This window comes from Cuculus canorus, chromosome 27, assembly GCF_017976375.1.
Source record: "Cuculus canorus isolate bCucCan1 chromosome 27, bCucCan1.pri, whole genome shotgun sequence".
NCBI lineage: Eukaryota > Metazoa > Chordata > Aves > Cuculiformes > Cuculidae > Cuculus > Cuculus canorus.
The window spans coordinates 4,690,299-4,708,055 of record NC_071427.1 but is presented as its reverse complement, the minus strand read 5'-3'; the positions used below and the strand labels follow the sequence as shown (position 1 = coordinate 4,708,055).

General features: G+C 49.7%; 1 protein-coding gene across 14 annotated transcripts in view; it reads left to right on the top strand.

Annotated features, from left to right (window-relative positions):
- PTPRS (protein tyrosine phosphatase receptor type S) overlaps nt 1-17,757 on the top strand; it is a 158,717-nt gene that overhangs the window by 74,103 nt on the left and 66,857 nt on the right. For all 14 annotated transcript variants that reach the window (XM_054050060.1, XM_054050062.1, XM_054050058.1 and 11 more), the window contains 3 exons: nt 6,547-6,692; nt 7,635-7,776; nt 15,704-15,892. In XM_054050060.1, the coding sequence (XP_053906035.1) occupies nt 6,547-6,692; nt 7,635-7,776; nt 15,704-15,892 (477 nt within the window). The remainder of the gene's footprint in view (nt 1-6,546; nt 6,693-7,634; nt 7,777-15,703; nt 15,893-17,757) is intronic.

Sequence of the window (17,757 nt, the reverse complement as noted above, 5' to 3'; positions counted from 1 at the left end):
AGCAAAATAACATTGACTGTAAATGGCTTAATGGACTCATCTTTTACCTTTGTTCTTGAAAGCTGGAGGTGCAGATCTCTGTGTGTGTGTATATGTATATATGCACAAAAAAAAAGAGTGAATTTCGATCTACTCAGTATTTTTGAGCTAGCATAAAGGTTGCCTTTGGCTAACGTGCCCTGAATCTCTCTTGTAGCATGGGCAGGCTCTCGTGGTGCACTGCTCTACGGGGAAATGTCGGGCTCAGCACCACGGGGCCATTTGTTGAAGGTCAACCAGAAGGGGTGGCTGAAGGGACGGCTGCCCTACTCCTTGAGGACGGCTGCGACGAGCCATCCAGTCAGGACAAAAATGGCCTGCCTGCTGTGCTCTTACTTTTGCTGTAGTTTGTCTGGTGGGCTCAGGTACAAGGAGAGCCCCCTCCGTTCCCGGGGTGAGGATGATGAGTGTTTAGTGTTTATCCACCAGCAAAGGAGGAGCTGAAAGCTGGCGCTGCGTGTGCTGGGTCAGCAGGACCAGCGTGTGGGCCTCCACCAGCGGCTGACAGCGGGAGCCAGCGGCACCAAAAATGGAAGCAAAACCTTTTAAAATACGCATTTTGTAGCTGGCATTCTTTTGTCTCCGTGGATTGCGGCTGCTGTGGGCGAGAGGCCCTTTCATCTGGGCTCACGCTGCTCCCTGTGCTGGGGCCAGCTGACAGAACAAGTGGCTTGTCTTTATTCGTGCCCATTGTCAGGCACTTTCCTGGGGGTGGCAGAGGGGGTGTGAACACAGGGGTGAATTTTCTGTCTAAAATCAGCACCGGGTCTCCTGGAGATGGAGGGGAACACTTCAGGTCGGTGGGAAGCAGAGGCGTGGAGCAGCCCCTCGGGGAGAGCTGTGGGTCACAGGGACAGTGTGCCCTACCAGGGCAGCGACGTGGTCAGGGGTCGCCCGTGGGCCTCCTCTTTATGTCTGAGGGGCTACAGAATCATAGAATGGTTTAGGTTGGAAGGGATCTTTAAAGCCCATCCAGTTCCACTCCCTGCCATGGGCAGGGACACCTCCCACTGGATCAGGCTGCCCAAGGCCCATCCAACCTGGCCTGGAACCCCTCCAGGGATGGGGCAGGCACAGCTTCCCTGGGCAACCTGATCCAGGGCCTCCCCACTCTCATAGGGAAGAAATTCCTCCTTATGTCCAGTCTAACTCTGCCCCTCTCCAGTTTATCCCCATTGCCCCTTGTCCTGTCACCACAAACCATTGTAATAAGTCCCTCCCCGGCTTTCTTATAGTCCGTGAGGTGGTCCTTCAGAGAGAAGGGCTGTTACTACGGAGGTGGTACCTCCAGCCCTCCCCTGGAGGCAGTGGGTAGAAGGGGACATGGTGGACATGTCATCCCTCGCCCTGTGGGCACAGCTTTCTGCCTCAGATCTGCCGTGCAGCACAAGAGGGAGGAGCGGTTTCGGTCACAGTTGGGTCTCTCAGCCATTTTGGTGAGTATGTGGAGTTTTCCCCTGTGGTGGAGAGCTCTGTGCCCCAGGCTGGTACCGTGCCCATTGGGATTGAAGGTTTCCCCTCAGGGCAGGTTCTGGCCGTGCACGTGGGCTCCAGCAGCCTGGGCTGGAGGCGCAGGGCTGTCTCCGCTTGGCTCTTGTTGGCCATACATTTCCCAAACTGTCCTGTTTTCCTGAGCCAGCACTGAGGTATTTTGACTGAGGGCGGATGGGAGGATGTCATGGTATTGACCTGGCAGGCTGGCACAAAATGCTTTGAGAATCAGTTTTGTCTCAGAAAGGCCCAGCAAAGTCGGTATTTGCCCACCAGAGCAGCCTCTCTCCTTTCTTCTGTTCAGGCTGGCCCTGGTGGCCTTCTCTGGAGCTGCCTGGAGAGCTGGGAAGCGGGCTGGCCACCGTCCTGGTTTGAGCTGGGGGTGTTTAGCCTGGAGAAGAGGAGGCTGAGGGGAGACCTTATTACTCTCTACAACTCCCTGAAAGGAGGTTGTGGAGAGGAGGGAGCTGGGCTCTTCTCCCAAGGCACAGGGGACAGGACAAGGGGGAATGGCCTCAAGCTCCACCAGGGGAGGGTCAGGTTGGATATCAGAAAAAAATTCTTCACAGAGAGAGTCATTGGGCACTGGAACAGCTGCCCAGGGAGGGGGTCGAGTCACCTTCCCTGGAGGTGTTTAAGGAACGGGTGGATGAAGTGCTGAGGGACATGGTTTAAGGGAGTGTTAGGAATGGTTGGACTCGATGATCCAGTGGGTCCTTTCCAACCTGGGGATTCTGTGATTCTGTGACACAGCCCTTTGCACCGCTGGGGCTTCATTTGACTGCCTGAGCTGAGCTGGTACAAATTTTCCCCTCAGCTTTCCAGCCTGTCTCTCCCATTTTGTGGCTGGATTGTGGGCGGGGAAGTGTAGGGAAAGCTGCTCCTACCCTGTCGAGTGTTTATGAGGCTGAATGCATCCCCAGCCTCCTCGTCCCTCTAAAACCCCACTTGCAGTGCTGACAGGAGGGGCAGCCATCTCCATCTGGGCACCAAACTAACGGGAGTGAAGAAGGGTCTATGGGGCAAGTTCATAACCGTGTCTTTTCTTCCTGCCTCCCCTGCACCCTGCTCCCCTTCTGCTGTCAGCTCAGATATGTTAAACCCATTTGTGCTTCTGCCTGCTTCTCATCCCTCAAACCACCTCTGGGGTCTCCATCCCTTTGGCTTTTGATGTTTCAGACAGGCATATGATGGTTGGCCTGTCTCCCTCGCTCCTCGTCCATCACCCACTATCCACCATGGCAGTGGTTCCTTGGGGGGCGTTTGGGTTTAGAAAGTGAGATGTCTCCTCTTTTTCCCCGCTCTTACATCTTCCAGGCTTCCTTGCTGTAAAGCTCCTCAGACTGTTTTGTCTCCCTGTTAGCAGGGAGATTTTGGTGGGTTTTTACGTGACTGCGTTTTAAGAACTGTTTCTGCTTTGGTGTCGTATGGAAGAAGGAAAGGAGGAGAGGTAAGGCAACAACAGAAACGCTGCCTTGGTGCACAGCCCCGGTACGTGGGCTGCTCTCACACCGTGCTCCTCCAGCGCGTGTGCCTCTGGGATGAGTAGGACACCCTGCCCTTGTCACCTCGCAGCTTCTTCTCCAAGCCTGGGTTAGAATTCACAAAATCCCAGCAGCAAACGTGTGTCATGTCCCTCCTGAACAGATGCCGGCACCACCCGTGTTCCTCCAGGCCTGTTCTTTGGGAGCTGGAGCCGGCTGGAGGTGACCGGGAGGGTGGTGCCATCTGCTACCCTGAGCAGCAGTCAGGGGTGCAGGGCAGGAGCAGAGCCATCTGAAGGGGTGGCAGAGGGGAGGTCAGAGAGCAGACAGCGTGTGTGCTGATCAGCTTTGCGGATGCAATTACAGAGTGCGGGGTGGATGGTGAAGATGAGTCTTCCTTACAGTCAGTGGCAGCTCTCCAGCGTGTCGCTTGCCCCCGCTGCTGCTTTTGGAAAGTGCGTGGGCAGTGGGCAGGAGTGCAAGGTTCGGTTTGACTTGATGGCTTTCCATTAAGCTGTAGAGAAGAATCACAGGTACACAGCAGCCAGCCGGTCTTTTCAACCTCATCTCCCGAGACCCAGACCCAGCAGGAAACCTCTTGTAGCAGGAAAATTCTTTTAAACTCCAGGTTTTTCCATTCCTGTATTCATACTGCAGAAAAACAGGTTCTGCTACCCTGCAAGCAGAGAAAGAGAAAAAGCGCTTGTGACCACTGGATCTGAGTGGAACTGTAACTCGGTCTTTCCAAGACTGACTTGTTCTCAGCTCTCCAGGAGGGAAGATTGGTGAGGTGATATAAAATCACCCGGGTTATCAGTATGTCATCTGGAAAATGCCTCTCTCTGGTTTGTATTTATTTTTCTAAGACGTAGGTCCTGCAGTCTTGGCAGATGAGGGGAACACAGAAGCCCTTCTGAGTGGGCTGGTAGTTTTCCATTTCCACATGGCACCTTGCTGCTGCTTTTGGAGCCTTTCAAAGCGGTTTGCGGAGCTGAAGAGTGAATCCTCACTGCATTTTCACTGCAAGCTGTGCCTGGCACGGCAGAGCTGTGGCGGTCCTACGCAGCACGTTGGAATTTGTTTCAGCTTTGTATCATCACCACCTTGCCTGCGATAGCTCTCGCGTTCTCCTTCCCGGAGCGGTGAGGGCTGTGGTGTGCTTGGCGTGGGCTGGAGCGACGAGCGCTGCAGTGACTGGGGGAGCAGAGGTGGGGAGAATCACAGCCTGCAGCTTGGGGGCTCAGGCAGTTTTTAACCGTTTAGCTTTGATTTTCACCAATTTTCCAAGGAGCAAAATGAAATAGATTGTTTGCTAGGGATTTTTGTTTGATTTCTTTTCTTCCGTCTCTCACTAGGAAAGTTTCTGGTAGGCAGTTGGGTGCCACGGGGAGCCTGGGACGGAGGTGTCACGGGGAGCTCGGCTCCCCGTTACCACACTGAGTCAACACAGGTCCCCAAAACGAGATGCTGAGCAATGACTCCCAAGTTCTCTCTGTTTTTTGAAGCGCCGTCCCTTTCTGCAGGACAGAAATAGAACCTTATTTTTCTCTTCAGCTCTGCTCTCGTCATGCTGCTTGCGCCCATTTAAATGTATATGTGACATTAAGGATTATTAGGGGCTTTCATTTTAGGAAATGAACTTGCATCAATAAAGTGTTCTTAAAAGCCCTGAATGGTTTTGGCTGTACTTTCAGAATTCTGCGAACTCGGCAGGTATTGAACTGAGGAGAAGAGAGGAAGGAAGTCAGGTTGTGGGCACAGTGAGCATGGATATTTTAGCCCGAAGCAAAGTTCTGGGTCTGTCTTTCTCAGATGGAAGAGATTCCCCAGTGCCAGTACCTCCGGTGGGACTCGCTTGATAACCTTTAGCTGTAACATTGCAAAGAAGACTCTGACCTCTAAATATAGATCTGGATATTTTTAAATCTGATGCTTTGTACACACAGCATTCGGTGGGACGTAAACAGCTCCAGCAAATTGTATTTACCTCCAGCATGGAAACAAATGCTTGATTGCATCACATGAGCTTGCTCAGTGCCTTTTATTTATATACTGCTGGCCACGCCAGGCAGGGAAGGGAGAATGCTTCCTTTTGTCTTTCGACCCCTAAAAGACCCTGGAGACTTCTCTCTAGCTGCCATTTGCCCTCGTCTTGAGCTCTTTGGTAGGCTGTTTGCATCTTATTTTATAGGCTGAGTATGTACGTACAAATCTACACATTGCAGAGTCACATGGTCTACTTTTCTCAAGAATAACAGACGGCAACTTTATGATCTGAGTGATTTTATTTGAACACAGCTGTGGCCTTGTGATTTAAATATTTCAATAAATTTTAAACTAACTAGATGAGAGGAAACTGTGCAGGGAAAACAGGTTAGAGCATGGGATGAGGATTCCCGGAGGGCAGAGGCACTATGGGTTCTGCACTAACGCTCCTGGCCTCGCTTACCTCTCATCGGAAGGCTCTTGGCACTTTTCTTGGGCAGAAAGCCCATCCAGCATCTTCTCCCATCCTTGCAGAGATGCTCTTGAAGGCAGTCAGACATGGATGGAGAGGTGAGGGAACTGCAAGCTCAAGTGTTGTTCCCTTGGGCCCAGGCTGGCTAAAATGCAGCCCCAGGCTCTGAGCGTGTTTGTTCAGGCATCGCTGCACCTTCGAGCATCTGGTTATGAGAGGAGTTTGAGGAGCTTTTGGCTTCTTCCTCCACAAGTGTGATTTTCTTGGTTTTCTCAGATGTCTCATGATGAGAACGAGGCGAAGAGGGGACAGGGGAGCTGCAGGAGCAGACGGCAGGCTTGGCTTGCCATGCTCTTGGTCTTGACAACTTGGATTGTTTTGAAGTGATCACAGCTTCGGTTTGCTGGGCTGTATCCTGTCGCCTTGCCTGTTCCGAAGGATGCTGTGAATGGACTGGTGGGGGCCAGGGGAAAGATTTGCAGATCAGAACAGCTTGTACTGCAAGCCGAGGAGGTTCCATATACTAACGCCACTGGCATCAGCCTGTTTCAGACTCAAGATCTCACGTGCTTCATTTGTTTCATGGTCCTTCTCCTACCTTTTATCCCTACTTTGGCCATATTCCCAGAAATCTTTCCCATTCCTTTGTGTTTTCTTCACAAAACACAGGATCTGGGGAGTGCAGTTCAGCGTTTCTAGATGTTGTTTTCAGCTCTACCAGCTTTTGGTGATGGTCGTGATATGGATTTTGCAAAAGCAATTTCTCCTGTGCAAAACCTTTTAAAAGTCCACTTTTCAGAAGTAAGAGAGAGGCTTTGCAACATCATGGCTTTAAAATCTCTTTATAGGATCAGGCCCTTAATTGTTTTGTGCCATAGCTTCTCCACATGTAAAATAGAGGGAAAGACTGACTGTTCCTAAAAGATCAAGAGTTTTTCATCTGGGATCATGAGCGAATAGCAGCGCCAATGCTGCTGTTAATTACAAATTTAACATTAAACACAAAATTAAGTGTTTAATTATCATAGTTTCTCTTTCCTTGTGCCAATAATCATACTTCTTGCTTTCTTAAAGGTCCCCCTGTGTTCATTAAAAAACCTGTGGACCAAATCGGTGTGTCAGGAGGGGTGGCTTCCTTCGTGTGCCAAGCAACCGGAGACCCAAAGCCACGGGTCACCTGGAACAAGAAAGGCAAGAAAGTGAACTCTCAGAGGTTTGAGGTAAGAGGCATCCTTGAAATCTGTGTCTGTGTGTGCATAAAGAGAGAGGGAATGACACAAAGCAGCTGTTGCTCTTCTCTGGCCACTCTCAGACCCGATAATAGAGGGAGGTTCGAAGGGGAGGAGTTTTGACAGCAGGAGGAGTGAAATGCAAGCTCTTGGCCATGTCAGCTGCTGGGTTTGTTCCAGAACAAGAGAGAAATTGGCTCGCTGAGCTTATTGGAGTTCTTTTCCTTTGTTTATTGGGTTTTTTCCCCTCCTGGGATACAATATAAAACTTCTTCCTTCCCTAAGAAACCCCAGCTATGCTGGTCCTTCTTCAGCTCTGTAAATGCACCTTTCATACCCATCCATGGCTCATTATTATAACCCTGGGACAGCCTGAAGTAAACATTACAGTTGCTGGCAGCCGGACCCAGCATTGTTTAGATAGAAATGAGCATGGAGGAGCAAGGACTAGGAGGTCATCCTGTGGAATTGCTGTGGGACTCAGCCCTGCCAGGCAGCTGTGTGCTGAGAAGAGCTTTGTGGTCTCAGCCGCCCATCCAGATAAGGGAACAAGGTGGGGGTTCATTTTTATTTTGATTTTGTTTACACTTGGTCTGTGTACCCCTCTTTCATCACGGTTCTGCTGTGAACTCACACACACACACACCATCACCATGGCTCATTCTTCAGGAGTGTTTGAGGTGCACACAGCAGTTTTGGTGGGCCAGTGGTAGAGACAGGGCTTGGCACATGACAGTTCTCTTTCCTCTCGAGGTCAGTGGAGAGGCAGGTTGACCATATTGGTTATCTGGGGGAGTTGTGGGGTGCTGCTGAAGTGTATTTGTGAGAGTGCGTGCTTGTACATACCTTGGTGCCTCCTTTAGAAGCAGGAATGAGCCTTCTACTTGCAACCCAAGGAGGCTTACTATGTTTGTGTCTCTCTTTATCCTCCAGACAATTGAATTTGATGAAAGTGCAGGTGCTGTTTTGAGGATCCAGCCCCTCCGGACTCCCCGGGATGAGAACATTTATGAGTGTGTTGCTCAGAACCCCCATGGGGAGGTCACCGTCCATGCCAAGCTCACCGTCCTCCGAGGTAAAGAGCATGCCTGCCTGTCATGTGTCAGGGTTAGAGGGATGAAGGGGTCCTTCACCTTCTTCTTTCCTTCAGATGAACGGGAATACTGTTAAAAAATGCATGGCCAAGGATCAAATTCCTCCTTTTTTTGGTTTGTTCTGTCCTGTCAGATCTGCTTGCTGTTATTACCTAAGGAGTCATAAAATTGCTATGTAAGAAACAGAGCTAAAATGGGAACACTTTAGGAGGTCTGACTGGATGAGGTGTTGAGGTTCCTTCCAGCATGAATTATCCTAGGACTTTGTGATCTTCCCTCCCCTCCAATAAAAATTCCTTCCCCAGCTTTATGACCAGCACCAGAAATTCTCCTCAGAAATGTGGCCTCGTTCATCCAGACACCCAAGAAAACCTTCTTCATTTAGGAATCACTGAATGGGATGGGATTAAGATAATTATGCATCTGTATGGGCTTTCACACAGTTGTTTGTGGTGTCTTTCCTCTTTCCAAACATCCTTTGCTCCATGCACTCTCCAAGAAAACAGTTGTCCTCTCCATTTTTTGTTCTGGTTCCTTTTTTCACTTGTCCTGACTGTAGGGCATGTTTATATGGATGCCTTCTTCATGTCACCGGTTTGAAATACACTCCCTGAACTTCCTGTGGGGGAGCAATATACTCTTGCTGTGGGTGCCTCTGGATGTTTGCCGTTATTGCCTTGGAGAGCTGTAAAATCGCTGTCTGAAATGCTAAGCCAGGCTGCTTGCTAATGCTGACCCATTTTAGGGGAAAAAGGCGTGTGGTATTCTTTGTTCAAACCTGGCCGAAAGGGTGTGTTGAGTTACGAGAGCTCCCGAAGGGAGTTTGGTTTGTGAGCTTTGGCGATAGATGAAGCTGTCAGCAGGAGGTGCTGTAGAAAAGCCCTGAGCTTTTGAGTCAGGTTGCTTGCAGTAAGAACCATTAACTCTGCAGTGAGGATGGCTGATGAGTTCTGGTGCTCCAGGCAGCGTGGGATCCTCCTGTGGTAGCTCTGTCCGTGTGCCAGTTGTGTTTTCCTTAAGCAGTTTCAGTGTTCTGTCCAAGAGCATCTAAAATCCTTTGGTCTGATGATCAGTGGGCACATCCTCACCAGTGCTGGGCGAAATTTATGTGCAAACCCCCAGCCTACAGCAGGAAATAAAGAGCAGACATAGAGGACGCGTGGCGAAGCCCTTGTAGAGGGGAATATCCCTTCTGCTGCCCACCTGGCAGGCTCGGTGTTGTCAGGACACTGGCTGCCTTCGAGCGCACAGGCTCGTGGTCCAGTCATGCTAACAGATTTGTGTAGGTACACTTGCATCTTTGTGTAACTCCTCTGCCTGGCGTGGCATTTAACCTTCTGTTAGCAGTGCGGGTGGGAGGGATCTGTCAGGAGATTGGAACAGCTCTTTGTGACAAGCGTGTGTTGAGCTGCGGTTATCCCAAGGGCTGGGAGCCTTATTCTTCACACTTATTCCCATATATTCCTTGGGAACTGTGACAGCTTGGAAGCGCCCCTGCAATCGTATTCAAAATCTCTACCCCTTGAATTTAGCTACAAGCAGTGGTGAGAGGGCAGCTTGTCCTCCTGCTGCTGCTCTCGCCAATCCCCTGAATTCTGACAGCATTTTTAAGGTGCTCTCTCCCAGAAGAAAGCTGCAGTGTATGGGAAATGACGCGCTGAGCTCGGTGACTGTCCTTAGGGACCAGGGTTCTTCGTACATGGCTTTTTGCAGCTCTTCCTTCCAGTGTCAGCATCATACAAGTGTCAGCCAAACAGACAGATCACGGAGCAGGAATCGTATTTCCCCACTGCCCGATTAATTACGCACTTTGCTGATCCCACCAGCACGTTATTGCTGTGCACGCTGCTCCTCTGTTGTGCTGCTTTCACCAGCTCTCCTGTTCTGTTTACCCGACAGGACCTTGTTCGGCACCTTTGTTACCTGACCGTGTGGGAGCAGCTGGGGTAACCAATTACTGAAATGTAGGGGAGTAGTAATTAGCTGCAGGCCTGGGCCAAGACAATCTTGAAGAGCATCAAGGAAGCATTTTTGATAGCATACCCTTCCCTTCCCTGCTCTGTTGGAGTTATTGCATCCTTAACCTTTCCATAGCTTTCACACAACAAAAGTTGCCTCCTCTTTATCTGCATTTTGAAGTGCTGGGAAAGTTAAAAGGACCAAGCACAAATCCACAAGACAAGGTTATCCTGCTGCCATCTATTCCTCTCTCTTTCCTCTCCATTTCTGCGTTCACCCACTCTCCTGTTTGTCTCTTTTCTGTCTTTCCTTGCAAGGCCGCCTCCTCCTCCTCCCTTCCGTCTCTCTTCTCTCACTTTCAGAACTAGTGCTGAGCATAAAGACGGGGGCTGCTCCGCAGCACGGAGACGAATGTGAGCTGTCACTTGCAGAAGCTGTTACCTTGGCGTACGGAAACCTGGTCCCAGCTGTTACCAACTGCGGGATGGGCTCCGTAGGAACCCTGCAGCCCACAGGCCGTGCTGTTGTGATCAGACATACCTGCATGTGCCTTCATGCTGTACACGCATACGAGCAGGTTTGGGATTTCCTCAGCAACGCTGCAGAAAGCCTCGTGAACAGAAGAGGAAAAATACATTTTTCCCTACTCAACACAGCTGCTGAAGGGGTTGAGAGTAAAGCCCTTCTTGCCTATGCCCGTGACTACTCCTGGATCAGACCCTGATAGGAACCCACATGCATTCACTTAAAAACAGGAAGCTGCAGGAGAGGAAACCTCTGGGAGCTTCGGAGAAGCAGAGCTTTTGATGGACATTGTTCAACTTCTACAAAGTCTCATAACACCAGCTCTGCTGGCTGGTTTGTCCTTCCTGCTCTGCTTCTCCAGGGATCCGAGTTGACAGGGCTGTGGAGACTCGCTGTTCTCCCCACAGCTGACCAGCCGTAATGCTTGCAAGCCTCATTCCTGCAGAGCCAAAAGGAAAGAAAGGAAAGTGGTTTGACATTTTCCAGTTATTGTTGACTCCAGCTGCTGTCATTTTTCGTAATAGCGCAGGCTTAGAGGAAGCTGGTCAGCACGGGCACCTCAGCTCCCTGCTGGCATAATTTCTCTGAGCTCCACGCTCCCAGGAGAGGTATATGCATTTTTGATTATTATTGCTTCCTGTATAAGGATTATACTTCCCCTCCGCTTCTTTAGTAGCATGAGAAAGAGATCCTCGTGCTGCAAAGGATTGTCCTGTGCTGGTGGCAGCTGGGTGGGCTGAGAGTACAGCGGAGCCTCGCCGCGACCTTCTGCCTGCGCTGCTGCTGCGGGGAGACGCAGGCTGGGTTTCTGGCAGAGGCAAGGCAGCCTCAATTCTGCTCTTTTGAGGCTGATAGAGTTCTGTGGAGGTTAGCCTGTGTGAGTTGTCAGTAAATGCAGCATGATCCCATAAAAAACAGTGCTCGGTCCACTTAAATGTAATGGAACAAAGTTTACTGTGCCCTGATACATCGCTTGCTGCGCACTGCCCAGCGCTCTCTTCCTGACGATTCCTGTGCCCTGGGAAATGGAGGAGAATGGGCTATTAGACATGTAAGGGCTGTGGGACTTGCTGCTGGAGTGTGAGTCAGGCTGCTACGGACAGACTGGCAGAGCTTTTTTTTCTAATGATCCCCTGGGGATTTGTTTTATGAAGTGTTCATACATTTCTCTATCAATTCTAGCCTGAATTTTTTTCTCATGTATTTCCTACTCCAAGAGGACATCTGGTGCGGGCACGCGTAACGTTCTAGCAGGATCCCTGCTGTCTTATTGTTTTTTGTAATTGCTGGCTTCAGATCAGCGAAAGGTAAACAAAAATCAGTCCTTGGTGCTCAGCAGAAAACGTCGAGTCCCACGGGAGCACCTCTTAAAGAGGAGCTGGCCCCTCGGAAATGTTACCTTGCCGCCTGAAAAATTCCTGGTAGTCTGTCTTCAAACTTGACTTGTTTTGCTTTTCATGCAGTGACCTGAAAATGAGGCCACGTTGGAAGCAGATGAGTTCTGTAGCTTATGAATAATGTCAGAGCGATTTTGACTCTGATGCCTTTATAAGGAGGGTACATAGGGACACATCGGTGTAGGGAAGGCAGGATATTCCTGCGCTGTTTTGGGGACAACACACATAACTCAGTGCGTTTTTATTGTCTTTAAGCCTGCAAATTTTTAATAACGTTGGTAGGCTCTTACTGTTTTCATGGTAAAACTTTAAGATGAAAGAATGCAGTCAGCAGTCAAAGACTCCTCCATGTATTGAAATCGTCTTTGGCCGGGCAGTAACAGTTAACTGAGACACAGGTACATACACACTTGATGTGGTTTCACAAGGTACACGATGCCAGGATGCCTGCTGGGGAGGGGGCAGCTGTGAGGGTTCCTCAACTTAATGGAGACAACAGGGATAAGTTTCAGGAGTGCTGGATTTTGATCCTGATTCTGCTTAAAACCGGTGTCACTCAAGCTGCTTCATCTCCATGCTCCTGGCTCTTCTGCCCCTGGTGAGGATGGTTTGAGAGCAGCCAGCGTTTGTGAGCTGGACCACACATCTCCAGAGAAGAGCGAAAAATTACTCCTCCTCTTCACTTCAAAAGCATCTTCAGTGTGGCTTTCAGCCTTCAGTACACAGTGCGTCAGTGCTCGCTCACACCCTCCTTCTCCTCTAAATTATTAAACAACCGTGCACACCCTGCGGGAAACAGCAGCAGCAACACCCGCGTTATCTTTCTTTATCATCCTCATTTCCAGCACAGCTAATTATCTAAACAGAGCTGCCACCTTCTAAAACAACGAGGAGACCGCGAGTGCGGATGTCTCCCTTCGCGGTAGCTGGTGGCCCTTCCTTTTCCAGTCTCACCCTGTGTGTCCGTGCGTACGCCCAGGTAGATCAAGGCGTGTCGCCCAGCACAGAGCACATCCTCTAGTAGAAATCCTTATAAATGAACACTGGAGTGCTCTGCTCTCTTCTCCCTTCCTCCCTCCCGCCTCTATTCTTTCTCACCTGATTTTGTTCAGTGGCCTTGAGGTAATTTTACCAGCTTTTCATCTGGGACCGCTTAAACAATTTGGTGTAAGAGCAGCTACGAATGAGGTGTTTGGAATGCTCTGTTAATACGGCAACATGAAAACATTTGCCTGCGTAAGCGAGCTTGATTTTCAGCAGCAGGCAGCTGCCCAGATGTGTCATTGAAGCATCGGCAGCCTGCATCTTGGTTCTTTTGTTCTTGCAGTGCCTGCACTGCTTTGAGAAAGAGAATTCACAGCGCAAACCATTCCTTCTTTATTTGGTGACACATTTGGGCTAGTGTTTTGGGGAACGTTGGGGCCAGTGGCAGGGCATGTGTGTGCATGGCTTGTGGGGATTGAGATGAGGTTGTAATTGCATTATTAGAGGGAATCCAGTTGTTCGGGGACGAGGGCAGTTTCACTTTTCTGGCAGGAAGGAAATCTAAGCGCTTGAATCAGTGCGATATGTGATGTTCCGAGATGCTTCCTCCACTGATCTGATCCTCAAATCTGATCACGCCTCTCGTCGCAGTTGTTTTAATTAAACTCGGAGGAATTCTGCACATTGTGCTGCGAGATTAACATTTTTGTTTAATTAGAAACACTCAGTAATAATAGTTGTACCAGGCCTCCCCCAGCACACACACACGTGCGTGCGCACGCACACCAGTCGGGAGGGCTGTTCTCTCTGTGGATTAATTGGCTCATGAAATGAACGGGCATGGGGTTGAGCCAGGTGGAGCAGCATCACCAGAGAGCAGGATAAAAGCAGTAATCAATAATGATGTCATCTGCAGCCAATGCGGCAGCAGCTCCTTAACAACACCCCACCGCCTGGTTAAACAGCAGAAGGGGAGCGAGGACGTTAAAAGCCTGGCTGAAAGCTGCGCAAAGGCAAAGCAATTTTCAGCGTCCCTCTGTCCGGAACCCACTCTGGGGGCTGAGCTTTGACAGCACACGGGGTCTGCAGACCACACGGAGACTCCTACAACACCCCAGCACAGCCCCGTGAACTGAGAACCCACTAGTCTGGTTCAGCCCCTAATTAAAGGTGTTTGTATTTCTGTTTAGAATGTAATGTCCTGGTTTAGAGGTGTGTCAGGTGCACCAAAACGACTACGCCTTGACACAACTGTGAGTTTGTCCCTATTAGGGAATCTGATTTCTTTTTCAGGTATAAAATGGTTCATTTTCTTTGTGGTGAGATTCCTCTGATAAGGGAGGAGAGGTATGGGTAATACATTACACTCTCCAGTGAGTTGCAATGGATCCTTTATTACTCTTCAGCAGTGGTCAGAGGAAGGAAACAATGCATATTTTTAAACACACAATTGAGGCATTTAAACCTTTTTCTTCTCCGCGGTAGCTGTGCATTGCTAATAAGGACAATTAGACAAGAGGTTTTTGGCTTCGGTATCAGAGCACTGCACAAACCTTTAGCTCTGCCTTCATGATTTCATGGATTTCTAGAAGCTGAGTCTGAGGCACAGTGGTTTGGACTAGCGCTTCCCCAAATTATTACTTTGGAGCTTGTGTAGAGCAGTGCTGGGACCTGGCGATGCTGCTTTGCTCTTCTGGGAGGAGACCCCCACCACGGCCAGGCCACCAGGTTCCTCTCTTATTCCATTGTCTCTGGATTCAGCCGTACGTAGTTTGGCTCCTTTCCTTCCAATACAAAACGTGCCAGCAGTGGGAAATGAACTTGTAGTGTGTTTGCAGTTGGCAGGGACGTTTCCCAACGAAGGCAGTGGTTTCCAGCCCGTCTCTGCTGACGTTGCGAGAGCTCCCATTGGTTCCAGTGAGGGGCTGATTGTGATGTGTGTTCCTTTAGTAAAAATCCCACCTTTTTGCAAACCTTTATGCTACTTCCTTTCTGTTCCCTCACCTGCCTTTGGGATCAGTTCAGTGCCCTAGATTCCCAAGGCTGTGATTCCTCAACACGCCTCGTTTGAAATGACGGAGAATCCCAACAAAGTCCCACCTGGTGCCTTCATCCTCTTTCCAGGATGCCCACCCCCAACTTTTTTTGTCAGAGGGAAAACAAAGGCATGTTCCTAAGCTGTATTGGCCAGAATAAGATAGCTCTGCTCCATGTGAGTGAGGAGGTCGTGACAGAGATTAGGGGGGAAGCACTAGGGTTTTGTATTAGTTATCACAAATTAGTCAGCATCAGTTAGGGCTGCCCTCCTCGCCCTCATTAGCGAAGGCAAAGGCAAGATGAAGAGGAAGCAGGAAGCTCATTTGAGCCTGCCTTCTAGGAGCCGGTGCCGCGTCCTCTTCTTCGAGGGCAGCAGGACTCTGAATTCATAAATCTCAAATCGCAGGCTGACTGACAGCGCTCGGCTCGCTGTTGTTATTGTGTCCCCTCTTGTAGCTGCCGCTGGATGATATTTGCCTCTCCTCTCTCCTCGTTTCCCTTGTGGCTTTGACAGGCTCGTTCACGTAGGTGCTTTCGTTATTTCTCTTGTGCGGTTTGTTTCCCACTGTGGGGTCTGGAGGGGGACGATGAACTACGCCTTTCAACTGCGGCTGATGGGATCTCTGCCGTATGCGAGCACGGCTTCTATACAGAGCAGAGCGAGCCACTGCCCTGACAGAAGGGTTCAGTGCGAGACCCGGAGAGGCTCTGAAATAGCCATTGCCATGCCCCAGAGGGTTTTAATCGATTGCCTTTAGATTTAGACTCTTTTGTGGGGCGTTAGAATAGTCACAGAAACGGACAAGCTGGTAAATTTTACTGTATAATTTGTTTTCACAAACTGTCTTATGGGCCATTTGCTGTAGCTGAGGTTTAAATTGCATTGCACAGAGACTGGACAGCAAGTCTGCCTGATGGTTTCTTCAGTGCCTTCCACTGAGCAGCCCCTTCAGCTTCCCGGTCCCCAGACGTGTTTAACGACTCTTCTTTTGTTCCCTACTGCCAGAGGACCAGCTGCCTCCTGGCTTCCCAAACATCGATATGGGGCCCCAGCTGAAAGTGGTGGAGCGGACGCGGACAGCCACGATGCTCTGTGCGGCCAGCGGGAACCCAGACCCAGAGATCACTTGGTTTAAAGACTTCCTGCCTGTCGACCCCAGCACGAGCAACGGGAGAATAAAACAGCTGAGGTCAGGTAAGGTGTCTGTGTGAGCATGGAGGAGCTGAGACCCAGACAGGGCCATGAAGTGACTGCTCAGAGGTTTCTGAAGCAGAAGAGAAGAAGCTGTGGATAGGGGCATTGGCTTTTCTTTGGTTTCGGGACTCACATTCTTACCCAGGGAGTGGTTGGAGTACTTGCCCCTCCAGCCCATCCTCCTGGCCTTCCCTAACTGCCTTGCTGATATAAGGGGAGTCACAGCAAGGAGGCTGGTTTCTATCCAGGAGACGCTGTCTCCGGTTCACTGGAAAACAGTGCTCTTGCGGCTCAGGGAAACTGGGGACTGGATGGGGACTGCGAGTTTCCTCCTCAGACGAAGCACTGGGTAAGGAAGAAGGACAACTACTCCAGGAGCCATGGCTTTTTAGGCTGCGTACCCTGGGTGTAGGATCCACAGCTCAGGCAGCCTCTTCCTGTCAAACCACGTTCCTGGTGGTATAAACTGAACCTCTCAAAGCCAGCGCTGAAGAACGGCACTTGCAGGATCTCACAGGCATCAACTCCCTGCGGTCTTTGCTGAGAGCAGTTGTGAGCTTTCCAGAGTGACCCTCGGTGCTCGGTGGCAGTGCCCGTGGAGTGGATCTCCATGAGCAGATGTACCCCAGCTCCATGGCTCTTGTCAGTTTTCCAGCTTTCCCCATCTGCTTGTCCATCTGTCTCTTTTGTTTGTTTTATGTTTTTTTGTTTTGTGTGTGTGTCAATGTGAGATCTCTTAATATTGGTGTTCCAGGCGCTGCTTTTACACCTGTGAAATCTGCCAGTTCACTCTGTGTGTTTGTGTGTGTGTGTGCGAGGAGGCCACAGGTATATATGTATTTTTAACACTACTGAGAAAACACTTCCATTTCTCAACTTAGAAAACCCAACTAATTGTTCTCTGATAGCTGCAAATATGAAACAGCCTTTGGAAGTTTTACCTTTTGACAAAAACTAACCTGAGAAATAATCCTTCTCCAATACTGTTTGGCCCAGCTGCTTTGACCCAGCCTGGAAGAGAACATGTGGATGTGGTTGGACCTAGCAAGCACGTGCGTCACCTCAGCTAACTCAGAACATTCCTTTGGCCTAGAGAGAGGGAGTGTTTTCAAGAGTCTTTTTTTGGCAAAAGAATGGCATTGTTGTAGGCAACAGGAAAGCAGAGGCTTCAGGGAAGCAGCTGGGATTGCTCTGTTCGTGTTAAAGACACTCTACAAGTCAGGCAGTCAAGCCATGCAGATGGCTTCTGCCCGGAGCTCCACTAGCTCTGGAGAAATGAGTTCTGACTACTCTAGTGCTGGATCTGAACATCGCAGAATGGAACCGCCTGTTTTTTCTCTTGCCCTGTTGGGCAAAGATTCCATGTAAATATTTTTAGTTCTGTGGGGCACCATTAAAAAAGATTCAGTGCAGCTCCCGTTCGGTGTTTATACACCTGCTGAAATCTGTCCTTATTCAGTGCGGCAACCTTAAAAGCAGAGACTGAAACCACTTTGTCGCATTTGAGTGCATTGTTGAATTCCGCGCACAGATGAGATTGACCTCCCAGCGTAACAGCTGAGGCAAATGCAAATAAAAAAACCACTCAGCATAAATAATGAGAGGTAAACTGGAATTACATCACGCTCTGTGACCGTGATCTGAAGTGTGAGTAATGCACAGGCAGATGATTTTTAAGACATTTATCAGCTTGCTAGAATGCCTTTATGTTCCTTAACTGGGTTTGATCTGGTGCTCTCCTTAAAGCCGCCCGAGTGCCGCGTGTTTATTCCAGTGAATTGGTTCACCTCAGAATGAACCCGTGGCCTTTCTGATATATCAGAAGATACCTGCTGAGAATTAATCGCACTTACAGCTGCTTTGAA